This window comes from Xenia sp. Carnegie-2017, unplaced genomic scaffold (assembly GCF_021976095.1).
Source record: "Xenia sp. Carnegie-2017 unplaced genomic scaffold, XeniaSp_v1 HiC_scaffold_24, whole genome shotgun sequence".
In the NCBI taxonomy this organism is placed as follows: Eukaryota; Metazoa; Cnidaria; class Anthozoa; order Malacalcyonacea; family Xeniidae; genus Xenia; species Xenia sp. Carnegie-2017.
Genome location: NW_025813487.1, coordinates 7,753,364 through 7,778,864, shown reverse-complemented (window position 1 = coordinate 7,778,864; position 25,501 = coordinate 7,753,364). Strand labels below are relative to the sequence as shown.

The following is a 25,501-nucleotide window of genomic DNA, read 5'->3' as shown; positions in this document are numbered from 1 at the left end:
GGCTCTAGTTTCTCGCGTGTTCATTTTATTTTTTTTAAATCATTTGTCCCTTGATAATGGTAGAGTTCGGATCTTGATCAGAGCGTAAAAATAACGAAACTTTTGGAATGAAAAGGTTCACGGAAAGTGAATCAAAGTGATAAATCGAGAAGCAAGATGAGGCGAACTTAGTCGATCTGCTCTTACGCTGCGGTTTTCCTTTAAAACATATCAAAGTCTTTAAGGATATTCAATTATTGATATCGAGATGACAACCATTTAGTATTTCAAGTTTCAAGCACTATCAAAATCGATGAAAAATACAATCGCTCTGTAAAAAGTAAAAATGCGAGTTATAGACTCAATATTTTTTATGAAACTGGATATTCAAGTTCTTTTTATTCGGAAAAACAGATCTTTAAATCCACTTAAATGACAAAAAGACAAACACTGTCTGACACCGTTTGAAAGTTTACCTTCCGACGAAAGAAAATTTATGCTTGAATATTTTCTCGTCATATTTTCTATTGTATTGTTAGCAAACAGTAAATTTTCAGTTGGCTTTTCCTCGTTACAAGTTGTAAGTTACAACGAACTCACTGTAGTAAAGTTTCAGCTGTAAAAATAACCTTTGCGAAGAGTTGGCCTCGTGTGTTGTTTGTCGTGATGTTGTTTATATGTTTATGCTTTTGCAATTTGTATTCAAATTTATATTGGCCGTGTATGTTTGGCACTCAGGGGAATGATACTGACGTACAAGCCGCGTGAATATTCGACTTTGAAGGACTGGAACTGACGTACAAACCGCGCAAGAGACTAGGACTTTGGCTTCACTTTTATAACTATAAAATGTATTGTCGTTATCATTCCAGATATATATATATGGAGTTCACTGGTTATGTGATGTGAAGCCGCCATGTTGGTTTGTTGCTTCAAATTTCCGACATAAAGATTACATTTTTAAATTCACTGATGAAAAGGAAATTAGTCACAAAAATTTGAAAAAAATTGAAATCCAAGATCTTTGAAGGACATCTTAATTAATTCGAGGACTTTCTGTGTATTGTGTACGAACTCTGTTGAACATATCAACATAATCAACAACTTCAAAGGATTCAGCCATGTTCATCCATAACAAATCCAGATCAAAGCATGCATTTCTCTTAAGATATTTTAAAATGTGCTAATAAATATGTCACAAGAGCTAAATGAAAGTATATATTTCATGATAAATGTAAGTATTTATTACATTTTAGGAAATAGTTTATGAATCATCCAAACCTGAACGTGAAGCCAAAGTTACAGGGAAATTTGCCAACTTTCGCCATCAACCAACACTTGCTTGTTAAAATTTCAATGACTTCAAATAATAAATATTGTCGAGGTTTGTTAAGCGACGCATTTTAATATAACTGACATACGTAAAATTTTCCCACAAAGTAGTCGTATGAACAGATGCTTGATAGGAATAAAATAGAAAGAGATGAAGTTCGTACTTGTGTCTTTGAGAAAGAAGCAAAGTGAAGGCCGAATAAGTCTGTGACGTCATAGCCTCCATCATGTAATATTCATAAAGTAACTCGATGATAATGACAGAGTCAAACAATTGCTGTATCGCTTGCTGTGTGCAGTGAACATCGAAAATAATACAGATGTAATTTAGAATACGGCAGCACTTCCTTGTTCTTTTACGAGAATTATCATTCTGTTGATTTGTCCTCATACTGGCGATTCACAAGAAGAATTTCTGCCATGCGACGACATAGTCGAGGGCCTCGAGGCTGTTGTTTACCGTAGCAACTAAAAGCAAGTGGCATGATTGCTAGCATCAGTCGAAGAATTGACGTGTAGAAAGACATTGTTGCGCAGGAGAAAGAACTTGTAAACGCTTTATAGAGTCAATTAGATTGTTGCTTTCGTTCTGTTCTGAAATGGTCTTAGTGAAAGTATTTATCCATGTTTGTAATTTCCATTACTTGCATCAATATGAAACTCAACTGCATACTTCGTTCAAGTGGGAGTGAGTCCAGTAAGAAGATTGATCAATAACGTATATATTATAGACTATTATGGCTTTCACAAAGTTTCTTTGAACAAATGAGTGCTTGATACTAAAAGCCCTGAGCAAAGTAAGCAATGTTTTATTGTATTATTTATGTGATGACAGGAGGCCTCATTGTTTATACAATATATGGAAGCTCCATTATTTCAGATTTTTGCTAGCAGTTTCGTAATTGGTAATTTACTGTCGGTTTTTAACATCCTCGGTTTTACATTTTCCTTCTACCACTGAAATGTTAGGCTGTCAGGATGTATTGGATGACACATGCAAAGCAATATTAAAAATTTCAATAGATATGTTATTGATATTTTGTTAGGCTACACCTGCAAAGCATTCCAGCTGATAAGAATAATGAATCATCTTTGGAGCAAAATATTAAAACTGAAAGGTATCTTTCTGAACACCTTTTTGTTTGTAGAAGATAATTGTTTAACCAATTGTTTGTGTCCTCTTGTGCTTCTATTAGCTTTTTATATGCAATACAACCTAACTTAAAGAAAAAAAATACTTCATTGCAGTTACCTAATAAAGTTGTAGAAATGTAAGCTGCATATTACCCCTAGTGAGCCAAATCCATGCCTTGAGATTTTTACCGATATTGTATTAGCATCAGATAATCTTTGGTAAATCCTTTACTTTTAACTTTGCATACTATACAGTTTACAAAGGGAAGCCTGCAACTGTTGAAGAATTTGTTAAAGGAACATTTTGTAAAGATGTTAACAACAATGGAAAAGTGTGCAGAGCTGAGGCTAGTTGTTTTGATGTAAATTAGTCAGTTTTGTATTCATTGTTAACATGTTGTTTGGTGAAGTAAAACAAAAACACTGATGCTATACTAACAAATAGTCAAATACTTTGAATTGATCTATGTGCTTAATAATGTAATGACAATGAAATGCACCTTTTGATAAAAAGCAAACAATTTGTTTATTGTTGCTAGGTAGTATGAATGATATAATAATGATGATGAAATGCACCTTTGATAAAAGCAAACAATTTGTTTATTGTTGCTAGGTAGTGTGAATACCGATATGGCTTCTAGTCATGTTTATTGTGAATATGCAAACCTTTTGGCTTTTCGTGGAGCTCAGTCAAGTATATTAAAATTGCTATCACAGATGGATCTAACAGGGGTGGCACCAGGAATTCCCCAAAAGAGCGGCTAAGGTCCTCGACGGGGGGCTGACTTAGCTACTAGGCTGATGTGACAATGCGCTTTCCATGCAAATCTTAAGTTGCTCAAATAAGTTTTTTATGTGAAGTATTTAATCTTTTTTATTTACCAAAATGATTAACACTTTGCTAAATCTCGGCTACCAGGCTCATGTAATTGGCCCTTAGAGGCTGACCAAGCTTCATTGATTTAGCGCTGGTAAAATTTGGATCTATAGATGGGAATTTTCTTTTTGTGTTGTGTTGATGAAACAACAAATCAAGGAAAACTATAGCGACACTTTCCTTTATGTATACCAGTATGATTCTACTAAAACAATTAGATTACTCGCTCTCAAATTCCATGATGCGATAGTTGATTTTGGCTTTGTACTCATCAACTATCATTTTGTAGATGAGAGCTCGTAATCTAAATGTTGAATTACTACAGCAAACAATAGTGGAAAAAGGTTTGTTTTAAAGATGACGCTTCGTCTTCTATTTAAGACATCATCAGCTGATACATAGTTATTTCCCTGAGATATATTTACTGAGTAAAAAAACTTTTTTGCAAACCTCTACTTTGTGTTTAAAATGGAACGATATTTGGAGTGAAACATTTTATTCTGTTCTATATTGTTGATAAATGTAGTCGTCCATCCGTGACATCTAAGTGTTTGTGTCACACAATCAGTCGTGACTCTTTCATTGCAACATCAAAATTCAGAGAATATGCCGCAAAATGGGACTTAATCATACGAGCAAGTGATAGATCACGCGTTTGTACCAAAAATTTCATCTAGGAAACAAGATAAAAACGTAAGGTAAGTCATTTTATAATTCAGTTCGCACGCGATAAGAGCTCTATTCACCCTTAGCTATATTGGAAGAAAATGATACTCAAAACCGTCAAAATGTGCACTTCAAGCTATTTGTACTGTCAAGTCAACGATTTTTAAGTACATTTGATTTTCAGGGCAATAAATTCCTGTCGGCTGGTAATTTGTCGAGGTTTTAGCAATTTTCGGAAATCCGAAACATGTTTAAATGTTGTTCGTCGAACTGTCAAGTACAAATACACCACAGGTTTCCTTTAACAAAAGACTAGGTAATCTTCAATAGCAACCATTCTGTTAGGATTTTCTAAACAATGTATCTCGCTCGCGCACGTCGGCTGGTGCTTACAGTAACATTGATAAAATATTCTTTGATACACACCCGAGAACGAAAATAATTTACCACGAAATTAAAAAAGTCCGGTTGACCTGATAGATTTCAAGGTGTAATTTAATTATTCTGTAGTCTTAACTAATAATTTCAGTATCTTTAAGCAGTGTTTACAAAAGAAATGAACCATTAATTTAATAAGATATTTGTTACTTTCGTAAGTTTTGCTCCACATTCAAAAACAAAAACGACTAACCACATTCAATATTGCCGTACTTCATACAAACAAATTGTCGTAAATTTTAAAGTCGTGCGAGGCTATAGCGAAAGAGTAAAATATAACGTTTAATATTTCTGAAAAATGGAGTAATTTTGTGTTAGTTTCATTTCTTTGTTTGGTCAATAAATGTTTATTCATAGAATGAAAACAATAACACAATGGTCATAAACTTTATGCTTGGTGGGTATGTACATAACAGTATTAAATAAGGTTTGAATATCTGAGTTAAACATTAATAAATATTGGGGAGTTGGGAGAAGATACCCTTCAGAAAATCCTCAAATGACTTACAACTGTTAATAGATAATGTGTTGTATGCCAGGTGAATTTTATACAGAGCAACCAATTTAAATGTCCAACTTACAATAAGGGCAAATGGTCAGAAAATTAAGTTACACCAATGAATGTATGTATTGTTGGCAAATAAAACTTGAATGATATGCTGAGATAGTCTATGGCACTCTAAAGCAACACTTAAAGATGAACAACTGAAGATCATATACACACTACACTGACTTAATTTGAAAAAGTTGAAATACAAATCAACACCATCAGAATAATTTTCTAGATACAAGTCTTCTTGAGCAAAATGGTGGCAAAGTTCACTTAAGTTGAAATAGTTCTTTTTGAGGAAGCCAATTAACAGTTTAAAACACATACGTACCACATGGCATTTTGAGTCGCTTCATCTTTTATACTTTTTGTGAGAAAAACAGTGAGCAGATTAACATTAACAAAGTAGAGCCATTAAAATTACGATAGCAAATTTCAATCCACTGAACTTTGAAAGCAAGTCTCTAAATAAGAAAAAGTATGGTGGTAAATATATGTCATATAATTTAATGTAATAACCATGAAACACTTCTGCTATTTGGACAATGGCTGAGTTTTTATTAGCCTGTGAAACTGAGGTGAGCTTGATAAATTATGTCAATCAAAGAGAATTTGCAAAATAATCATCAATACATGTTAACAAGAAAATTAAAACATTTATTTAAAATTTCTTTGTTTCTTGCTATTTCTTATTTCAAAAAAAAATAAAAGATGTTTTTCATGTTAGCACTGGCTTATGCAAGCTTTGGAGACATTTGTGAAACTCGTGAGCAGGTGCAAACTTTGAAGTCAGGCTTGCACTCATTCTCTCTCCGCTTCTCCCAAACATCTCCCTGGTTTACATAAGCCTGTGGAAATACAGTAAATATCTTTTATTTCTTATTACCACAACAACTAAAATGATTACTCCTTGACAAGATATTAAAAATCCTTTCCAAGCAGACAATTTCAGAAATATAAGATGAAACATACTTTGATGAACAAAGACATCTTGTAAACTCAAGTTATGAGTTGTATTAAAAAACAAGATGATATTTGACTCTATTTTAGAATCATTGATATTCCAGAACAGTCTTGTTTGTAACATAACTCATATCTTGTGTTGGCAAGCTGTCTGTCTTGGGATGCTCAACCTGCCTAACTTTGGGAATAAGAGGCCTGAGCTTCCTAAAAATATTACTTGAATCTTGATAGTAATCTCAATGTTATTTACTTAAAGAAAACAAAAATACAAACTCATCCCTAAGGCTAATGACTAATAACAACTCATCCCTCAGGCAGGCAGCAGTCAAGCTTGAAATTGTAATGTAATGCTTCTATGGTGGCAGAGCAAAACTTTTAATATTCTATCATTGGAAAGAAAATATATTACAACAGACTAAATGAGACCATTATTTGTATTTATGCAGGGTGTATAAAAAATAACTTTGGAAATTCATGTATGGTATAATTTCAATGCCTATTACCATACTAAGTCTGCAAGCACATAAAATATTGTCAGATACATGCTCATATTATAAATCTTTGTTATTAGCACAAAAGCTTTTCTGCTCCTGGGAATTTATTACTAACTTCTAACAGCAAAAATCAGTTCAATAATCAATAATGCATCAGTGGGAGAAGCATACTCATCAGGAATTAAAAGCTTAACACTTCGTCAATTCTTAATGGTATTCTTTCTTTTATACACAATGTATGGGTTTATAAAGGCTAAAAGTTGATGTTTTGATTGACAGTATTGCATGGTTAATTTGATCTAGAATTTTTATGCTATTTATGTTTGTTCATAACAGTATTTGGTGTACTGAAATGCCTATAAATATTTTACAAAATAAGAATAAAAGTAATCGGCAACAATTACTCTAAATGAATGCAGTACTATTTTTATTTGCTTTACAGAGGAAAAAATCCTAAAACACAGAGTTTGAAAATTCAGAGACTTCTTTCGGTAAGTAAATTTTTTAAAATGAGCACACGAAGACCTGGTCACATGATGCAGATATGAAACTCAAATGGTTGACTCAGTTCACATGATGTGTTTATGTCAGAGTTTTATTCCAGATTGGTGTTGAGTCTGCACTATGCCACATTGATTCTGGCTTTGTGTTTGATTGGTTTTCTTATTTGAAGTCTTATCAATTTGCTGACCAAGTTTAACACTGTTGCACTTGCATATGAATTTTTACATTCATCACTTTCAGTAGAGAAAAATATATTACCTTTCTAACTTTACCATAAGAGCATTGTGTGAACTTGACCCTTAAAATGGGTGCAGCTTCATTTGCATGTCATACCCTTGGCATGGCTCCCATTTGACTGCTGCACTCAGGATCCAAGCAAAAACAAGCAGTTATGGTAATTAAATGTCAAACTTTGACAGCAGGGGGTCTCTACTTGAAGACAAGCCTTTTTATTTCTTAGAGACTTTGATGTTTCAAAGTTTAAACCCAATTTTGCTTAAAAATGTTTAAAGCTATTCTGAAGTTTTAATGCTAGTTTAGCTAGTGTAGATTTACATGATGTATATGCATATATCATACCTTTCAGTTCTTATGAGAAACATACAGTCAGTACATGAACATTAACCAGTAGAACCATGATGAGATATAAAGTGAATACATGAACATTAACCAGTAGAACCATGATGAGACACACAGGAATACATAAACACTGAACCAATAGAACCATGATAAGATGACCTGGGAGTACATAAACTTTAACCAAGAGACAAATGGTAAAATTCACAGTGAACAAATCAAAATAAACCAAATAGTGCCATCAGATACAGTGTAACAGTGAGTGCACATTCACACAATTTCAGCCACAAGTCCCTGAAATGAGAAATGAGAACAGTAGTAAAAACAAATTAAATATTTATGAAATATTAATAGTTAATGATCATAAACTATATATTTTAACAGTGCTATATATGTATAATAATATTTCAACAAAGTAAAGTATCACAACACTATAACTAGTTATATCCTGAGAAGTTCGCATCTCTAAGGACAAAATAGAGAATATCGAGAATACCAACATCCAAGAAAGACAATAATTAACCAATGCTCGCAAGCTAATAACATCAAAATATTTGAGACCTCCACTAATAATTCCGATACGGATGACGACTCATCTCAAAAGCCGAAGCACAAAGAAACCTTTGTACTATCTTCGATTCTTGGTACAAATAACCTGTTTACATTGAAACTAGTAATCATGCCGAGATTAACACGTTTACTCCTTACATTAAATATTCCCAAGGAAATTATGACGAGTCATTCCCTACGTTTAGAAAGATCCCACGCCACCTATCCGAATAATTTCGTACACGGATTCAACGCTTTTCTCATCTGCATTTGGGTGAAATCACAATACAATAATTATACACCAAAAAATGTGCAGTTTAAAAGAATGTACTGCAACTTTTTTACTCAAAAGTTAAACTTTTAGAATCTATAACAAACAATGTGCAATTCGCACGTTTTTCGAACAGCCTAAATTGTATTGTTTAATGTAAAAATAAAATACATCAACGAGAAATATCCATTAGACAATGAAGTGCTACGAAATGTAGGTGGTAATTTTCATTGTATAATCGTTTTATAAACATCAAACGTATTATTTAAACATTGGTCGTTCACATTTCATTTCCTTGATGAACACTTTCAGCAACAAACAATGGTTTAAACATGTTAAATTATCAAAATTACCTAACAAACTGCTTTGCAGTAACACAGTGTTGGACTTCCACTTCCATTCCCTCCTATCGTCTTCCACACGAGAACACGCCATAGAAACATCAATCATAAGTACATAACCACAAGACACAATGACGTCTTACATACCAAAAGTGGTAGTACTGTTTATTCTTTACGATGATTGGTTGATTTCAGGAGTCATGATAATTACTGAACATAATGTAGCAAAAACATGAGACGCAAATATGACAATAATTTGCAATACACGAAATTGAACACTAATACAATCTCTAACTAATATCTCGATACAGCCCAGGGATATACCACGCTATACCCAAGCATACATCTAAATTAAACAAAACTTAGCAAAGGTTGAAGTTTGATTTGGATGCTACAAGTCATCAGTCAAGAACGAAGGAGTCGCGTAAGAACCCTTCGGCATGCGTATTTAGTCTTCGTAATCTGGTCGGTATGCATCGTAAAACGGGATGTAACTGGTTTGACAATGGTTTAACTGTCTCAAGCAGTGGACTCATAATCGGCTACAAACTATTTGCTGCCAGGAATGAGAATCACTTATCCATACGTGTGCTATTCGCCATTTCCAAATTCCTCCTGAGCTAAGCTCGGAAGCTTATTTTATTTGTTATGTTCATTGCTAACGTAATGTCCACTCTTAATCGAATGTGAACATGTAACTTGTTCTGACCAAATATTTTTAAGCCTAAGAGAAAGATTTCTAGATAGTTGATGTGCATCCTCTCGGTAGTCCTTTTGTCATTGTATGTCCCATACATTAGCTTGATGTGATATGCGTCTGTTGTAATGAAAAATGTGACCTCATTCTTACATGTTACATTTTTGTAAGTTGCGACGTTGCTCCACTCTCCAAGTTAATTCTTTGTGTGCAAGATAGGGAAAGTATTGTCGTTTCGTTAAACTTTATCTTTTCCTTCTTTGAAGCAAGTGTTTCAAACTGATCATTGTTTTTGAAGTAAAGCAGGCCAGACATAACCCCAGTTCCCAAGATAATCGGAGACTAACTTCCCAACGACTCTAGCTAATCTACAAATTGTGATCGACTGCGTGTGCAACACTTCAGAGCAAAGCTTCTTCATCGTAAGAGCTTTCTCTTTGGTGATTTTATCAGTCATTGTTATTAAATTCAACACAAATCCTAGAATAACTATTTCTGTTTGAGGGATAAATGATGATTTGGCACGGTGAATGATGAATCTAAGCTCTGTTAATAACACTGTTGTGGTAGTTGAGTTCTCCACGCACTCAGGAGCGTAAAGAAGTGGAGAGTGAAGTCTGTGTTTTTTTGAGGGGTAGGGGGGTCAGAGCGTCAAATTTGCCAACAAAGTGGGCGTGGCATAATCTTGGTTTGGGCGTAGTTACTGAAAATATATTGAAATTTAAAAAAATTTACCAGTAGATGACCAATTTTGCGACAGAACGATTAAGTATTGGGTTAAGTATGAGTCCGATTCGAGATTACGTTTAAAAACATTGGTAAGATTTGCCGGTTGTATTCAATTGACATACCCATAATATAAGAAATGATAGTGGTATTTTTGCCATACAGAAAAATGGACAGATTTCCCTACTGAAAGTTTTCCACACTTCTTTGTGAATATTTTATGTGAGCTTGGCACTATATAAGAACCAAAATTTTTACATTTTGCTTTATTCTTTCCGCTGTCTGATTATTTCCTGTTTCTCGGTTGTCCTCCAAGTGAAAGTGTTTTTTCCTTGAAAATACGCCCTGATTATAGTTGTTTTAACAGAGAACCTGGAAGAATATGATCTTTTCCAGCTATATAAGGGCTAGCAAACATCGAATTAAGTTTGCTTGTTTCTTTAGAATCTCGCATTCTATATCGTCTCCAAAAAGCAAATTGCTTGTGTTTTCAGTATTATTACATGTGTTTGTCTAATAAGCTTTCGAAATTGCCTTTATACTGGTTCGCCGTACGCAAGATACAACATTATACACATAGTCTAAAAGGCGACAGAATCTATACAATTCATGAGAAGAAGTTTGGTTTACGGTTCGTCTATTTTCAGCCTTTATTTTTAATTTTCAGGTTTACAAAAACAACATTTCCCAAGATTTGTTGATTATTTGCAAAAGTAAGATCCGCTTTCTTTGATGTTTTTAAGTGATGACTATAAATCAAAATTTACAGTGATTGGGGCTATATTTAGAGAGGTTTGCTGGATGTTTTGTACAAAGTGTTCTGGTCCAAGACTTTTCCTTATCCAACGTTAGATTGCCAATTTTGCAAGTTGTCGTTGGTTTGCAGTACTAAGGCTGTTGTCTTGCTTAAACGATTTTTGATAATTCTAATCTCTAGAAGCAGCTTCTGACAGTAAGATAAGACTTACGTTGTCCAAATTATATGATTGCTTGTTGAGCAGATAATTTATATCGTATACAGTATTTTGTGCATATAAACTTTATCTATCTTTCTTTTAAATTTCAAGTAACCGTCATTTTTAACTTCGATTTCTTCGCTGTCTGAGAAATAGGACCCATCAATATCTTGTTTTTCTGGTGAGAATTCTCTGCAATTTTGGCGGTGTTTATGGGTCCACGTGATTTTTTAAATTTGTCCTTTTAGACTGTTATATTATTTTGTTCAAATTAATCCTAAATTTTTATGAGATGACCAGCCTTTTTGCTCGTGTTCTAGCTTTTTCTAATGCCATTTGGAGCGAGTTCTAAACACTGGAAGTATTTGCTGTGATAGTGAATCTTTATTTGGCTGAAACATGAGTGTCGAATGTCGAGAATGTAGATAGGTCATCCATTTTTTTAGCGAATTTACTCTCTCTAATTTGTTTCGTGAAGTCCAAGTTTTCCTGTATTGCCCTGTAAAATAGCCCAGTTTCTGCCTATCTTGTCTGATGTGATAAAGTATTTCTCATGTGATGGTTAGGGATGCATTTCACATATTTGCTGAACAAAAAATTATTATTATATTGTAAAAGCTAATTTCTATTTACGTGAAACAATGAACACTAGAAAAGTGAAAACCAATTCTTGCAAAACAGTGAGGAGGAGAAAACAAAGTTTCGTCTTGTCACTAATAACTCAAAATTGTGATAAATCAGTGTCCTTAATGAAGCAAAAAGTTTTACGCAAAATATATTTGATGAGCAGATCAGCGTGAATTAATAATTGATCTTCACGCGGTCGAGGGATAAGGGAACCCAATTAGTACATTGTAATTGGTTCGTTTTATAATCAAACACACATGCATGAGTTGTATTTTACAAAATTGTTATATAATGTCAATTGCACATTGACATTCTGACATTTCAAAAGAATACCCCGGCTTAAAGAGGACATAAAAACTTAGAAAGTAAAACTAAAAACAGACAGGACAAATAAAATTGCGGACATTATAAGTAAACAGGCCTTGACTTTGAGTTTATTTTTACAAACCCATCACCTCTGAAGGTGCACATGGCTAAATCAAAACAAAACAAAACAATAATATAGTCGTTTACAATTAGGTAGTTTTTGTTGAGATATTCTTTATTTCTATACTTTAAATATGTCGTTATGCTCATATTTTCTTAACATTAAGTACTTAAACTCTCTTTAGGTGAATCATGAACGTAGATTCACACCAGATGGTACAGACCATTCATCTCACAACTCACACAAAATTTCTCTAATTGCAAATCATCTGACGATGAATCATCTGATAGAGAATCTTTAACTAGCAAATCATCAGATAGAGAATCCTCTTCTGGCAAATCATCTAATGGTGAATCTTCCACTTACCAGTCACTAGATGGTGAATCCTCCATTGAGGAATCATCCGATGGCAATTTATCTGCTAGCAAATCATCAGATGGTGAATCATCAGATGATGTATCATCAGATTGAGAAGTCTCATATGGTGAATCATCAGATGGTGAATCCTCAGATGGTGAATCATCTGATGGTGAATCATCACATGGTGAATCATCAGATTGTGAATCATCAGATGCTGAATCATCAGATGAAGAAGTCTCATATTGCGAATCATCAGATGGCAAATCATCAGATGTCGAATCATCAAATGGAGAGTTCTCACATGGCGAATTATCAGATGATGAATCCTCTTCTAGTATGACATCAGATAGTGAATTCTCAGATGAAAATTATCAGATGAAAAATTATCAGATAGTAAATCCTCCAACATCGAATCATCTTATTATGAATATTTCTACAGCAAATCATACAATGGAGAATATTGGGGCTGCGAATCATCTGATGTGGCATCCTGTGAAAGCGAACCACCTTATGGTGAATTTTCTAACCGAGAATCATCAAAAAGCGTTTTCTCCGCTAGCAAATCATCAGCCAGTGAAATCTCCACCATCAAATCATCTAACGTTGAATCTTACGACAGCAAATCATCTAATGGTGAATTTTCCTGCAGCAAATCATATAATGGACAGTCCTCCTCCTACAATGAATCATGAGATGGTGAATCCTCTTACAGCGAATTATCAGATTGTGAGTCCTCTGCAAGTGAATCAATTGATTACCTACTCCGACGTCTTATTCAGGAGACTGGGGAAGAGGGTGATGATTTGTTGGTGAACTGTACCTATGAAAAGGGGGGAGTACCTAATGAACTGTGAAATAAACTGAAATCAAGGTCACTTTATTCTGAGTTTTTGCTGTGTATTTGTTCATTAACTCAGTGACGTGGTCAGGTCCCTTATTTGGTCATGCAATGTTGTAAATTTTTCTTGGTTCACTTACTGTAAAAACAATAGATTTTTACAAAAATTAATATAAATGTTTCATTTTACATGACACACGTGCTTTTGAACTCCGTCTACTAAAAATTGATGGATTATTTAAATCTTTTATTCCTTCAAGGAATCACTATGCTCTCTTGAAATAGTTCTATGCAAATATTTGTCTATTTTGTCCATATAATTATATAAAAGGAGTGTTTGCATGTGACGTCTAAGCGGCCATGTGGGGGAGTACATCATCGTGCCGATGTTCAACTGACGATAAAATAAACATAAATTCTTTTCGTTAGATGCGATTTTCCCCCAAAATGGTGATTGATGAAAACACTTTATTGTATTTGATTTATCTTAACTATTTTTTTATGTTTAGATTTATCTTAACTATTTTTCTATGAATATTGTTTTTCGATTTTCTCAGGAGGAAGAGTGAAATAAAAATTGTTAAAAGAAAAAAAGTAAATATAAGCTTTTAAAATTTGTCATGACTTTGTATACTCGTTTTACGCCACTTTTATGGCATGTTTTTAAAATGAATTTTTTGCTCCGTTTTTGTTAGCTTTGTAAAATAATTGGCTATTTAAAAGCAATTTGTTGTACAAATGACTTTCGTCCTTTTAGTAGAAATTAACTAAATTTTCTTTTAAACTTTTGACAAGCAAGTTAGCTAAGAGATACGACGTGGCTATTTCGCTTGCAACTGAAGATCACCACTTTTCCCAAAAAATAAACTGAAGATCAACGAGTCTGTACTTAAAATCTCAAGTTACTTTTGTGCTTTGTCTTACAGAAGCAAACTTTAGATAAAGATTGTAATTTTAAAAGGCTTGAAATGACTTTAATGAAGATGCGCTTGAAAAATTACAAAGCAATGTAAAGCAGTCTTTCTCTTGGTGTTCTTTATGGATGATTTTTATCCATAGGAGATATTGCAGCAGTAGCGTGGTGGTTCAATTTTGACTGCGGGGGCCAAAGCAAATCTCGCGCTCCCTTCACGTTTGAACTAATGAAATTTGCAGTACATGCCGCAGTATTGAGTCGCGATACTTTATGTTAGCCTTTGCATTTTGATTACACTCTACCGATGACTGCGCTACCACTAGAAATTAAAAATAGGTGCGCAAATAGGGTAAATGACTAATATTTAATTACCTACACAAGAAATCACGGTCATTTTTTTGTAATGATAACCAAAATATTATAGATCATTTATCAACAAAAATGATAATTTTGTCTCCAATTACCACCAACTAAAAGTCCGTATTATTAGTTTATTAGCTTGCGCTCTATGGACGACTGACTTAAACGACTGAAACAAATAGGACGTCTGTTTGAGAGACAGGCTTCAGTCAATGACTCAATAGACCTACTAAGTAGGCTAGAAACAATAACAAGAGTAGCGACGTCCTCAAGAAATCTCAAAAATTTTAACAACAAATTGATTTTTTTCCGCTTCAATAGAGAATCTTCACAACAGAATTTTATACAATTATAATTCTATTTTTAATCCTACGAAAGGTCTTGAATTGTAGATGATGTATAGTATTAATACTAACCTTTAGTATACCTGTATGATATTTGAGATGTTTATTTCAACTATTGCCAGTAAAACTTTACGAATTTCCTTAATTTTATACTTTCGAATATTTTCCGTAACGCATCATCGTCATGTAGTCGTGTCAATTCTTGAATTGCCGTCCTAGCACCTGGACATCTAGACGTTTTTTAGTATAACATTGTGGTTAGCCTGTGAACAGGCTACCCACAAAAGAATATTACTAAGCTTGGATTAATAATAAGATGCATGCCAGTAAAGATTCCTGTCTGTGGGAGAAAGCCAAGAAAATTGATTGAAATAGGCAAAAAATTATACATTTTTAGGCCTTGTTGCGCCTCTAAGAAGACATTAAATTTGGCCCTGTATGTTTTCTACAGTCATTGTGACAATTGACAAGTCAGGTGTTGTGGCCACATAAGAAACATCTAGAATGCTCCTCAATTACTTTATTCCTTAATTGACTGTAAAACGAGCCCCCTTACAAGGTTTCATTTTGATCAGTCTTCCTTTTCCCAAAGTTAACTTTATTAACTGTATATTATAACTGTGGAAATAACTTTTCTGCTTCAATTCATTTTTCTAGCACAAATTTAAAACTTCATGACTCATATTGATTTCTGCGCCCCTCCAAAAATCAACGCTGGGAAGGCCTCGGCCCCCTAGTCCCCCCTGCCACCACGCCACTGTATTGCAGTCATTGCAAATGGGAAATTTAGTAAGTCGTTTCCACGAACAAAGAATGGAACCACCAGCTGTTCTGGCTGCGTCCGAACAGTTGGAGAGCGAATTCGCCTTCGTGATGCGAGTCAAAAGAAATTAGATGAAACCGAACCTTCAACAAGCCGAACAAACGACACTCTTCAAGTAGGAGTAGGAGTGGGAGTATTCGTAAGCGTTCATTATCGAAGAGCTATCCTTGGACATCGACTTTTGTCTGCTTGGCTGAGCATCCCGCTCGCAAAGCGCCATCGTCGCTGGATAAGGAGATATTTTTAAGGCCGGGTTAGGAGTAAAAACGATAAAACTCGACATGGGAAATGATGAAGAAAATGTTGTCAGTAAAATAACATCAAATTCTCTGGACAACAATGGAATTCATTTAGGTTTTCCTCAACTTAAGACATGTGGTGGCTTTGAAATGATGCGCTGTGCCCCCAACTGTCGTGATTTGGCGGTGCTTGATTGCTCATGGAACGCAAAGGACCTTCGTGCAAATTTGGGTGGCGGTCAAGGTAAGATATATTTACGACCAATTCAAATGTCTTTGTCCAAAGAGCCATTGGTCCAGCAAAGCCAGTCGGAAGTAAAGGAGCGATGCAAAATGTGCAACCAGGAGATTCTTGTTCGTTGGCTTCGGAGCCATTTATGGTCATGTATGGAAGGACTGGTCACTATAATGGCCAAGACGCGGAACCTGGTCTGTTTGCTCAGGAGGAAAGTCAAGAATTTTTTATATCTGGTCAAGCACCATCCTCAAGCAACTCCTTAATGTCACTTCCTGCCTCATCTGAAGCATCTTTGTCACATACCGAAACGGAAACAATAGCAAGTGTACCAACCACCCTTCAAATGTCTAGTGAGGTCGTAGACATCGCCGTAAAAGAATCAGAAATCACTCACATGGATTGTGGACGACATTGTCGATGATACAGTAGCCTATTGTAAACTATATAATGTATCGAGTTCTGTTGAAATATTGCGCTATTTCAAAAAGAAGGTTGACCGTGGCAATGTTTTGAAGACAGCCATGGATGAAATATTGTGCTTAACAGATTATCGAAAAACATTGCAAGTTTAATTTTATGGGAAAGTATGTCTTGTTTGCATTTGAGACATTGACTATTTGTCTGATACAGTACAATAATGTATATTTCAGTTAGGTTGCTGTAGACCAGGGTGGACCAAGGAAAGAATTTTTTCGACTGGTGTTAAAAGAAGTTAAGGAAAAATTCTTTGATAATGGACTACGCAATTTGCTGAGTGAGCAATATATTGGAGTTGGCATATTACTAGGTGATGCACGTTTGATTATTTTCACAAGAAAATAATTATCTAAAGAATTAGTAGGAAAATTTTTATTGCAAAACATTCTTAAAAATGACCAGTCCAATACTTTTGTTCATTTAAGGATTGAGTTTTATTCAGAATGGTAAAATACCAACTTTCATTGGTGATTTATGTGGCACAATATTCTTTTCTGAGCAAACATCAGAATCATGCATCACAGAGCAAGGAGGAGGTTTGAAGAAAGTTGGCATGTTTCATATAAGAATGTTTGCAATACTAATTATATGAGCACAATTATTTCTGAGATTGTGCTTTATCTTCTGTAGATAAAATAAGCAAAGGCATGCATTGATCTTGCTTTTTTTAAGAACACAATTTTTTCTATTTTGGCAAGTTTTACTTTTGGTAAAATTTTTAGCTTGGCTTTAAAACTAAAAGAATTTTTTAGTCTTCTTCAACCATGTCATACTGAAACTTTGACGATCACAAAGTTGACAAGCTGGCTACGAGCAAAATTTAGTGATCAAGGCTCAAACAAAAGAACTTTTGAAAATCAAATATATTCAGAGTTCATGAAATATATTAGACAAGTAGCAAGTAAGTAAAGAGAGAAAATCACTTTTGATGGTTTTTAAATTACATCACAATTACATACTGATATTTATATCATTGTGATATTCAATTGAGATAAAAGAAATTTAGGTTTGTAGGACATTACAACTTTAGGTGGAAGACGGGGAGATATCAAATTGCAGCACATATTGATGTTTGTGACATGTGCAGATGAGGAGTCACCCATTGGTTTCACTATATCAACAAGCATAACATTTGTTCCTGCACAAGAAGATGGCAAATTTGTTCCAACAGCTAATACATGTATTTGTGCAATTAGTCTTCCACATGCCACAACCCTAATTCCTCTACCTACACCTGATAGACTTTACTCATTATACGACTATGCGTTTGCAAATGCCTTCTTTGAAAATATGTAAAAACATGTAAACAACGCAGTGGAATTTTTCATTAAAACCATTTGATGTGTTCTTTGTTATTTGTAACATATTTTAACAAGCTTTTGATTGCTGGTCTGCAGTCTGATATTGCCTGCACATGAAAAACTGTTAAGTGACAAGAGAAAACATGTGACACTTATTATCTTAAAAAGTGAACGCATGAGCAAGGGTAGTTGCTTTGTGTAATTTAATTTATAATACATTATAAAGTACATTAGTTTGTTTAACTATCGTTTGCTTATACTTCCATTTGTAACACATATAATTAATGAAATTTCAAAGGTGCCTTTTGATGATATCTAAAGTTGCCAGATAATCTTGAATGCCATGGTTTAACTAAGTCCAGTTTGAAGAAGTCCTGTTCAGTTCCTGTAGACAAGCTGCAGGCAATGAGGATAGCAAAAGCAAAATAATTGGTCGTTCTCTTGTGTTTGCTCTTCGTTTCATCTACAAGATCACCATTACTTCCCATTCTGTCTGGGTAACTGCTTGAGCCAACTGGATTTTGAAATTGACCTGCAAGCCACATTTGTGCAGGAATTGCTAGTTGTTTGCATGCGATGATGAGCCCAAGCCATTCTCCAAGTGTCTAGCTTTACATTCACAAAAGGCAAATAAACATAATGCAAAGATGCCAAATGTGATTCAACTAATGGATCAAGCACACCCTCTCCTTCCAAGAAATAAAAAAGTTAATAAAAATAGCTGAGCACACCATCATAGATATTCCTCCATAATCTTTCAATTCACTGGCTGTGTGTGCTCTTTCCTGCAATAACACTTGCCCGACCAGTCTCTCTCTTCTCAATCATGTATTGTGCAATCCCAGCATCTTAAAGACCCTTGTCTATCCTAATTCTCCTAGGCAAGCCATATTTGTGTGCAGCATGACAAAAGCAGGTGAAGACAGTTTTTGCTTTATTGTTGTCTGAACATTTTAGCATGACAGGTAAGCGACTAAAACCATCAATCCCTCCAATAATTATCATATTCCAACGAATAAGTTTGTGCTTTGTGTCTATGTGCCATAGGTGGTTTAGCACTTGGACGTGATAAACCCTTCTTTGCAGCCTTTCCTTTTTCTTTGAGCAACGCCCTCCTCGTCAATCCTATGTATGCTATCACGTAAACGCCACAGCTGTACTTTAATACTATTTCCAATAAGAATCTGCTTTAACATGTTCTCGCCGCAGTGGGGAACGTTTGGGCGATCTTAGCAATTTCTTCACACAAATCCTCGTCCGTAATTACAGAGAATTCATTCTTACAGAGGCCAAGCTTTCTCATTCGCCGGTATAATATGCTCTCAGAAACTGAGAGTAGTTTTGCAATTTCTGTTATCGTGAAATCTTGTTCCAAATAGCCTTCAAGAAGAAGCTTCGGTATATTAAACTGTAAAGCTCCGTATGCATTCCGTGCTCTAGTTGGTGGTTCGCTCAATTCACATTTCACACACTCTACTCGTATTGACATAATGCTGGAATGGTTTTGGATCCTTAACTCTTTGAAATTATTGAGAGAAACCTTACAAACTAAGTCTGGCGTTATTTTCTCAAAAGTAAATCGCTCCATAAGTGATCTAGTCGCAACTTTTGTAAAATAAATGACATTTGGGACCCCATTTTGAAACTATGAAAAAAATAAAATGAAGAATTTATAAGCTGATGCGTCAGCGCTGACCATCAATAGCGGCGCACCGAATATAATGACCAAAGCACCGCGTATAAAGGTCAAAGCAGCGCGTATAATGGTCAAAGCACCCATTGAAATAAATTTGCACGACTTAAGACAGCTATGGCTTTCCATACACGACGTAAACAAGACAACAAATGAATTGACGTTCATCTTAACGTTCAACCGACGTTTTAACAACGTCAGACAATAACGACGGGCACGCGACCAAAAAAAATCATCTTAAACTAACGTTCATCTTAACGTTTAACCGACGTTGAAGCAACGTCAGACAATAACGACGAGCACGCGACCAAAAAATCACCTTTTACTGACGTTCGTCCTAACGTTTAACCGACGTTGAAACAACGTCAGACAATAACGACGGGCACGCGACCAATAAATCACCTTGCACTAACGTTCATCTTAACGTTTAGACAACGTTGTTTTAACGTTACAACATAACTTCCCTACCTAATGTTAATGTTAACGTTTAACCAAGTTGACACAACTTGGTTAAAATTTGAATAAGAAAAACAACGTGGTAAGAACGTTTTATTAACGTTATGTCATAACGTAACGTAAATACCACCTTCAGCCAAGTTTAAGAAAACGTCTTGTGCTAGCTGGGTAGTGGTACGGATGTGAAGAGTGATGTCACGTCATAGAATATTATTGCTTCGTGTGGTCGTAGTTTTATGTTGTCAATGCTGGCGAGGAAGGTGATGGCGTTTCTGATTCTAGGTGGTGAATTTTTGACTAATGGATAGAGCAGCTAAATTTCGTCACAACGTCAACACTAACCTCTGCCACAAACCACCAGTTACTCTAAACAACGAAGAACTATAAAGGCTGAAACACACTAGGCAGGTGATGTGTTAAGACCAGAAAAGCTTAAGAGGGATGGAATTGCCTTAATTGGGTGTTAAGCGAAGATAAGGAGGCTTTTGTAGATTATGAGGTCGAATGTGCCGAACCAGGATGAGATGATTTTGAAGTCGTCAGGAGAAGCAGGGTGGTTGGAGGATTTACTATGAGAAAGAATACTTGCATTAATGGGTTAGTATAGCGTTTTCCAGTCAAAGGAGAGATCCCCAAGTGTTCCGAGATTCTGGTGTTTAAGTGGCGTTTGATTTGACTCACATACGACGCGGAACAGCATAAACACGAGTATAAATAGACAACACCAGATCTCAGAGACTTAGGAATTTTGTTTGCGGGTTTGTAAGGAGTGACAGTCTGTGAATGGGAGACAGAATTACACTATTTTCTTTGGCACACTAAGGAGTGATGGTTTCTATTCCAATTTCGTGTCAAGGAAACGATGGAAAATGTGGTCGAACATATTTGTTGGATAGCAATTGAGTTTGAGTAGTTTTCTAATGGTTTCAATTTGGGCATGAAAAGTCTCATAACTGGGGAAAAGGTTGAAAAAGCAGTGTAATGAGCCAAAGATTAAGTTGCGTTTGTAAAAACATGCGATAAAGCTGTGAAAGTTTGTGAACAGACTGGTGAATGTGGGTTTACGATATACAGAGGTGGTGAATTTGTCGTTAGAGCGGTAAATGTCAATGTCTAAAAATGGCAGACGTCCATTACTTTCCGTCTCAAAAGTGAAAGTGATGTTGGGGTGTTGATGGTTGATGTAATCTAAAAAGAGAGGAACGTGATCAAGAGATTTAGAAAGGAGGAATCAGTCATCGACATATCGTCTGTAGAGAATAGTTTTGAATTTGTGGGGACAGTTTTTCAGCCAATTTTGTTCATGGAAAGACATGAGTATGTTGTAAAAAAGGGGGGCCAATGGGACTACCCATAGCAACGTCATTAACTTCGTGGTATGACAGTCGTTAAACATAATGCGACAATTTTTAACAGATAGCGTTGGTAGATCAAAGAATTCGACGCAAGTGAGTCCATGAAATTGTCTATAATTAGTAAAAAGAAGATCACAGATGATATTGATTGTTTCATTAAGGGGATTGTTGGTGAAAAGGGAAGTTACGTCAAAACTAGTTATAAAAACTTTGTTAGAGTTGATGTTGGTGTTAAGTATTTCTTGTGGGAAGGAGAATGAGTCCTTTGTCATGAAAGAGATTGTGGAGATTGGTGTAAGCAACGAAATGAAAAATTTAGCTAGTTTATATGAATAGTGATTTATAGAAGATAGAATGGGTCGTAAGGGAATAGTTGGTTTGTGAATTTTCGGAAGTCCATACAGTATACATATGTGTGAGCCACTGGGATAAAATTAATTGTAAGTTTGTTTATCAATTGATTTCGCTTTCTTGAGTTGTTTAAGTAATGATTTCTCCTGGGTTTCATTACTCATTACTCAAAACCAGTACCGCAATATTGGGCTGTAATATTTATACATGATAAGTTTTTTTAGAAATCCATTATTTTTTACTGATTGTTACTTGCATATATAATATGAGCGCCCTTAAACAACCAGAATTCAACATCATCGCCGTTATTACATGCATAATCACAGGAGGTATGAGTGGGAAAGTTAAAGGTCGTGTTAGTGACACTGCATTAGTTGGTTGTGGTGGATATGCAAATGATAAAGGAGCAGCTGCAACAACTGGTCATGGAGAGAAGTTGATAAAATTGACTCTAGCACGTCAAGTGGAAGCTAAAATGGAAAATGGAAGAAGTGCTCAGGTAGTGTAAAAAATGGATAAATTTTTTCTTCGTTTGGAAAAGCATCCATGGTTTCATGTTGAATAAACTAACTTTTTTATTTTTTTAACAAAAATGACCATTCAGTCTTACTACAAACTATGTTTTTAAAGATCCCAATGATCACCACCTTTAAGTTTTGCTAAAAGTTTTTATTCTGAAGTGTAAAAGCACATTGTCTGACTCGAGCATCCAGAGTAAGAGTGGCTACCTAATGCAGTGACCGCTGACGCGTCACCGGTTCTTCACAAAAGAAGCAATTTGGCGTAATGCTTCCGGGTTCACCAGTCGAACTTGTAAATGTGGTAGTGGCACTAGATCTTGTATACTTTCCAACCAACTGCCTGCTTATCACTCAAAGCACATCGTTTTCTAGCTAGTTGAAATTTTGTGGAATCGAACTTGCCATAGCAAGTGTGATGCCATTTGGCATGATGAAGAGTAAACGTCTCTTCTATTCCTTTCCCTTTGTCCAAACTTGACACACTATCAAGATCTTTTGGGAGGCAACCAAGGTCAGATAGCTCACTAATATTTTGGGCAAGGGTTCTATAACCGGCTCCTATGTTGATTTTGTATTTACTCGCTTTTTTGCTCTGATAATTAACACGATACCAGTCAGTTCGTTTGTGGTTTTCCTTAAATAAATCAAACACAAAGCAATCTATAGAAAAGAATTGCGAATTTAATTATTAAACCATGATACTTATCTGTCTTTTGCAAAAACGAGGAACCGTTTCTGAGTTATAGATAAACGTCATACCATAATGGGAACTATTAACTTCAAATTTTGCACATATCCGCCTCACTATGACGTATATTGGAGAACACGCTGCTGTTTAACGCTGTAGAATTAAGGTGTGATCCAATAATAAAGTGCAAAATACAACAAAAAGTTTATTAAAAGTACACTCTTCAACTTAGCTAAAAATATCACTATACTACGTGTATTTGTTAAGTTGCTCTGTTGAATCATTTTGGCAATTCTGGCATAAGACGTTTCCAAATCAAGTTTCATGTCAACTTTGTGTTTCTTTTTTAAAGGAAGCGACGGAATTAGCCATAAATTTACTTAGAGAAAAACGGATGGGATCAGGAGGAGCCATTGCAATTGACGAGAATGGAAATTTTTTGAAGAAATTTTCTACTCGCCTAATGTTTTGGGCAAGCATCGAAGATGATCAGTTGAAGGGTGGATTTGAAAAAGATGAAGAAGGAGAAGCAATAATAGGGTACAGCAAAAGACTGTTGAATTAGTATTAAAATGGCCATTATGTTATTATTTAGGGATATATTTCGGGCAATATTCTCTTTAATGTCGGTTAAATAAGGTCATACAACAATAGCATTGAAGTGCACCGATCAATGGCATCGAATTTTTAGAGCAAATAAGCAAATTGGGTATCGCAAAATTTTTCTCTCTATTTGACATTTTATGGGAAGGTAGCTTTCAATTTTATGGGATTCCAAACAAATTAAATAATTTAAACAAGTGATGTTTGAAAGGTCATTAAGAACTTAGTAAAAATAAATAAAAAATATACACATGAAAATCAATATGACCATAGCTATATAGTTAGTTAAATGGAAGTATTATTAAAACTTTAGCAGCTCAAATCAGGGTGCCCGTTCATGTCTGGACTTTACGTAGTTAATTTTATTTCAATTTAGATTATCACGCACTTTTCAAGATATTTCTTCGATCTTGACTTTTTTGAGGACTTTCTAAGTGCCCTTAATATTGATTTTTCAATTCATGGACTTTTCAAGGGCTTTAGGCATCAGCACGAGCCCTGTTGTGTTCAAAAATGCATTGCAATAACCACTTAACAAAACTTTTCTGCTTAGATTAATAATTGGGAGGGGAGAGGCGGAATTTGAGGTAATACTCATACACTGAGTACATGCCGTATGTTCCTTTGAAATACATTTTCTCTACGGACTATTATATGCCCCCACCCCAATTGTCAATCTTCGTACGGTCTTGGGCAGTAATGGTAACGATTAAACGTAATAAGAGGATCGTCAATTTAGTATAAACTCAAAATTTTCCGAATTTTAGATAACCCCTCCTACTTTATACATTAATGTAAGATACTAGGCTCTACCCATTCCCTTGTACGCAAATGTACTATGGTGCTTTAGATTAGCATATCTTGCAATCTGAGTCGAAAGTCAGTTTTTATAATAAAACAAAGGTTTAACTGATGCTAAGATTTCAAATGAGGAGGTAAGTTAAGTGTATTTATAATAATATAAAATTAAATTTGTACCAGATTGTAATCATTTAGAACTACATAAATCGTGATGAACAATCCATCAGCTAAAAGGCCATTTACCACGATAGACGCGGATCATGTATTGTAGACATTGTAGCCATACCACAAAAATAGAAACGTTATGAAAAGTATTCTGAGCGTGGCCATTATACACAAATTCTTACTAGATGAATTTTTATGGCATAAAAAAACAGCTGAGAATAAATAGAAAACAATTTGTTTGTGACAAGAGGATAAATGTGAAGAAATCACGATGGGTTATTAACATGAAAGCCTAACTTGACCTGGTTGGAATCCATTCGTAACTTCTGTAAGTCTGCTGCGAAAAATTTCCTGATCTTACATGGTTTTTCTTAGACTACAGACGGCAGACGTCATATTTTGAGTACAAAGAACATCCTCAATCCTGACCTTATTTCTTTTCACATTTTACATCTACATCAGGATTGGAAAAATAACTTCTTCATACATAGTAAAATCAAATTTAACAAAATTTGCTCAAATTTAAGAGCATTTGCAATAGATTTAATATGACGAGAGATTCATCTTCATATGTTTTTCTGACCTGCAGTAGGTTACTCCGCACCGGATGTGACGTAAAAAAGACACCCATTAAGATATAGCTTTTCTTATTCTGAATAAAGCTGTTAGAATAAATGTTCTTAAAAATCGCACTAAAAATTTAAGATAGTGCATAGGATATATAGTTTGACGATATCGTTTGAGTGAATAATCAAAGGAAACGGTTAAAAAGTAGAACAGTACTGATCACTTTGCCCAGGTCACTATTTCAGCGAGAACAAAAGGTACCCAACTTTTCAATATACAGAAATAATTCATTGCTTAA

The 25,501-nt window shown here is 34.9% G+C and overlaps 1 protein-coding gene and 2 long non-coding RNA genes across 3 annotated transcripts; 2 read left to right on the top strand and 1 right to left on the bottom strand.

The window, feature by feature from the left end:
- The first annotated feature begins 1,582 nt into the window (after positions 1–1,582).
- Positions 1,583–2,333, top strand: LOC124451618. The gene is made up of 2 exons (XR_006950570.1): positions 1,583–1,925; positions 2,043–2,333. It is a non-coding gene; the product is annotated as an uncharacterized LOC124451618 (long non-coding RNA).
- A 1,334-nt stretch (positions 2,334–3,667) lies between these two features.
- On the bottom strand, positions 3,668–8,731 carry LOC124451177. Its single transcript, XR_006950351.1, has 4 exons — positions 8,687–8,731; positions 7,517–7,807; positions 5,308–5,440; positions 3,668–3,995 (listed from the first exon to the last, which is right to left on the bottom strand). It is a non-coding gene; the product is annotated as an uncharacterized LOC124451177 (long non-coding RNA).
- A 13,392-nt stretch (positions 8,732–22,123) lies between these two features.
- On the top strand, positions 22,124–23,632 carry LOC124452061 (isoaspartyl peptidase/L-asparaginase-like). Its single transcript, XM_047002654.1, has 2 exons — positions 22,124–22,357; positions 23,420–23,632. Exons 1-2 carry the CDS (start codon positions 22,124–22,126, stop codon positions 23,630–23,632), a joined length of 447 nt encoding a protein of 148 aa, XP_046858610.1.
- Positions 23,633–25,501: the final 1,869 nt, after the last annotated feature.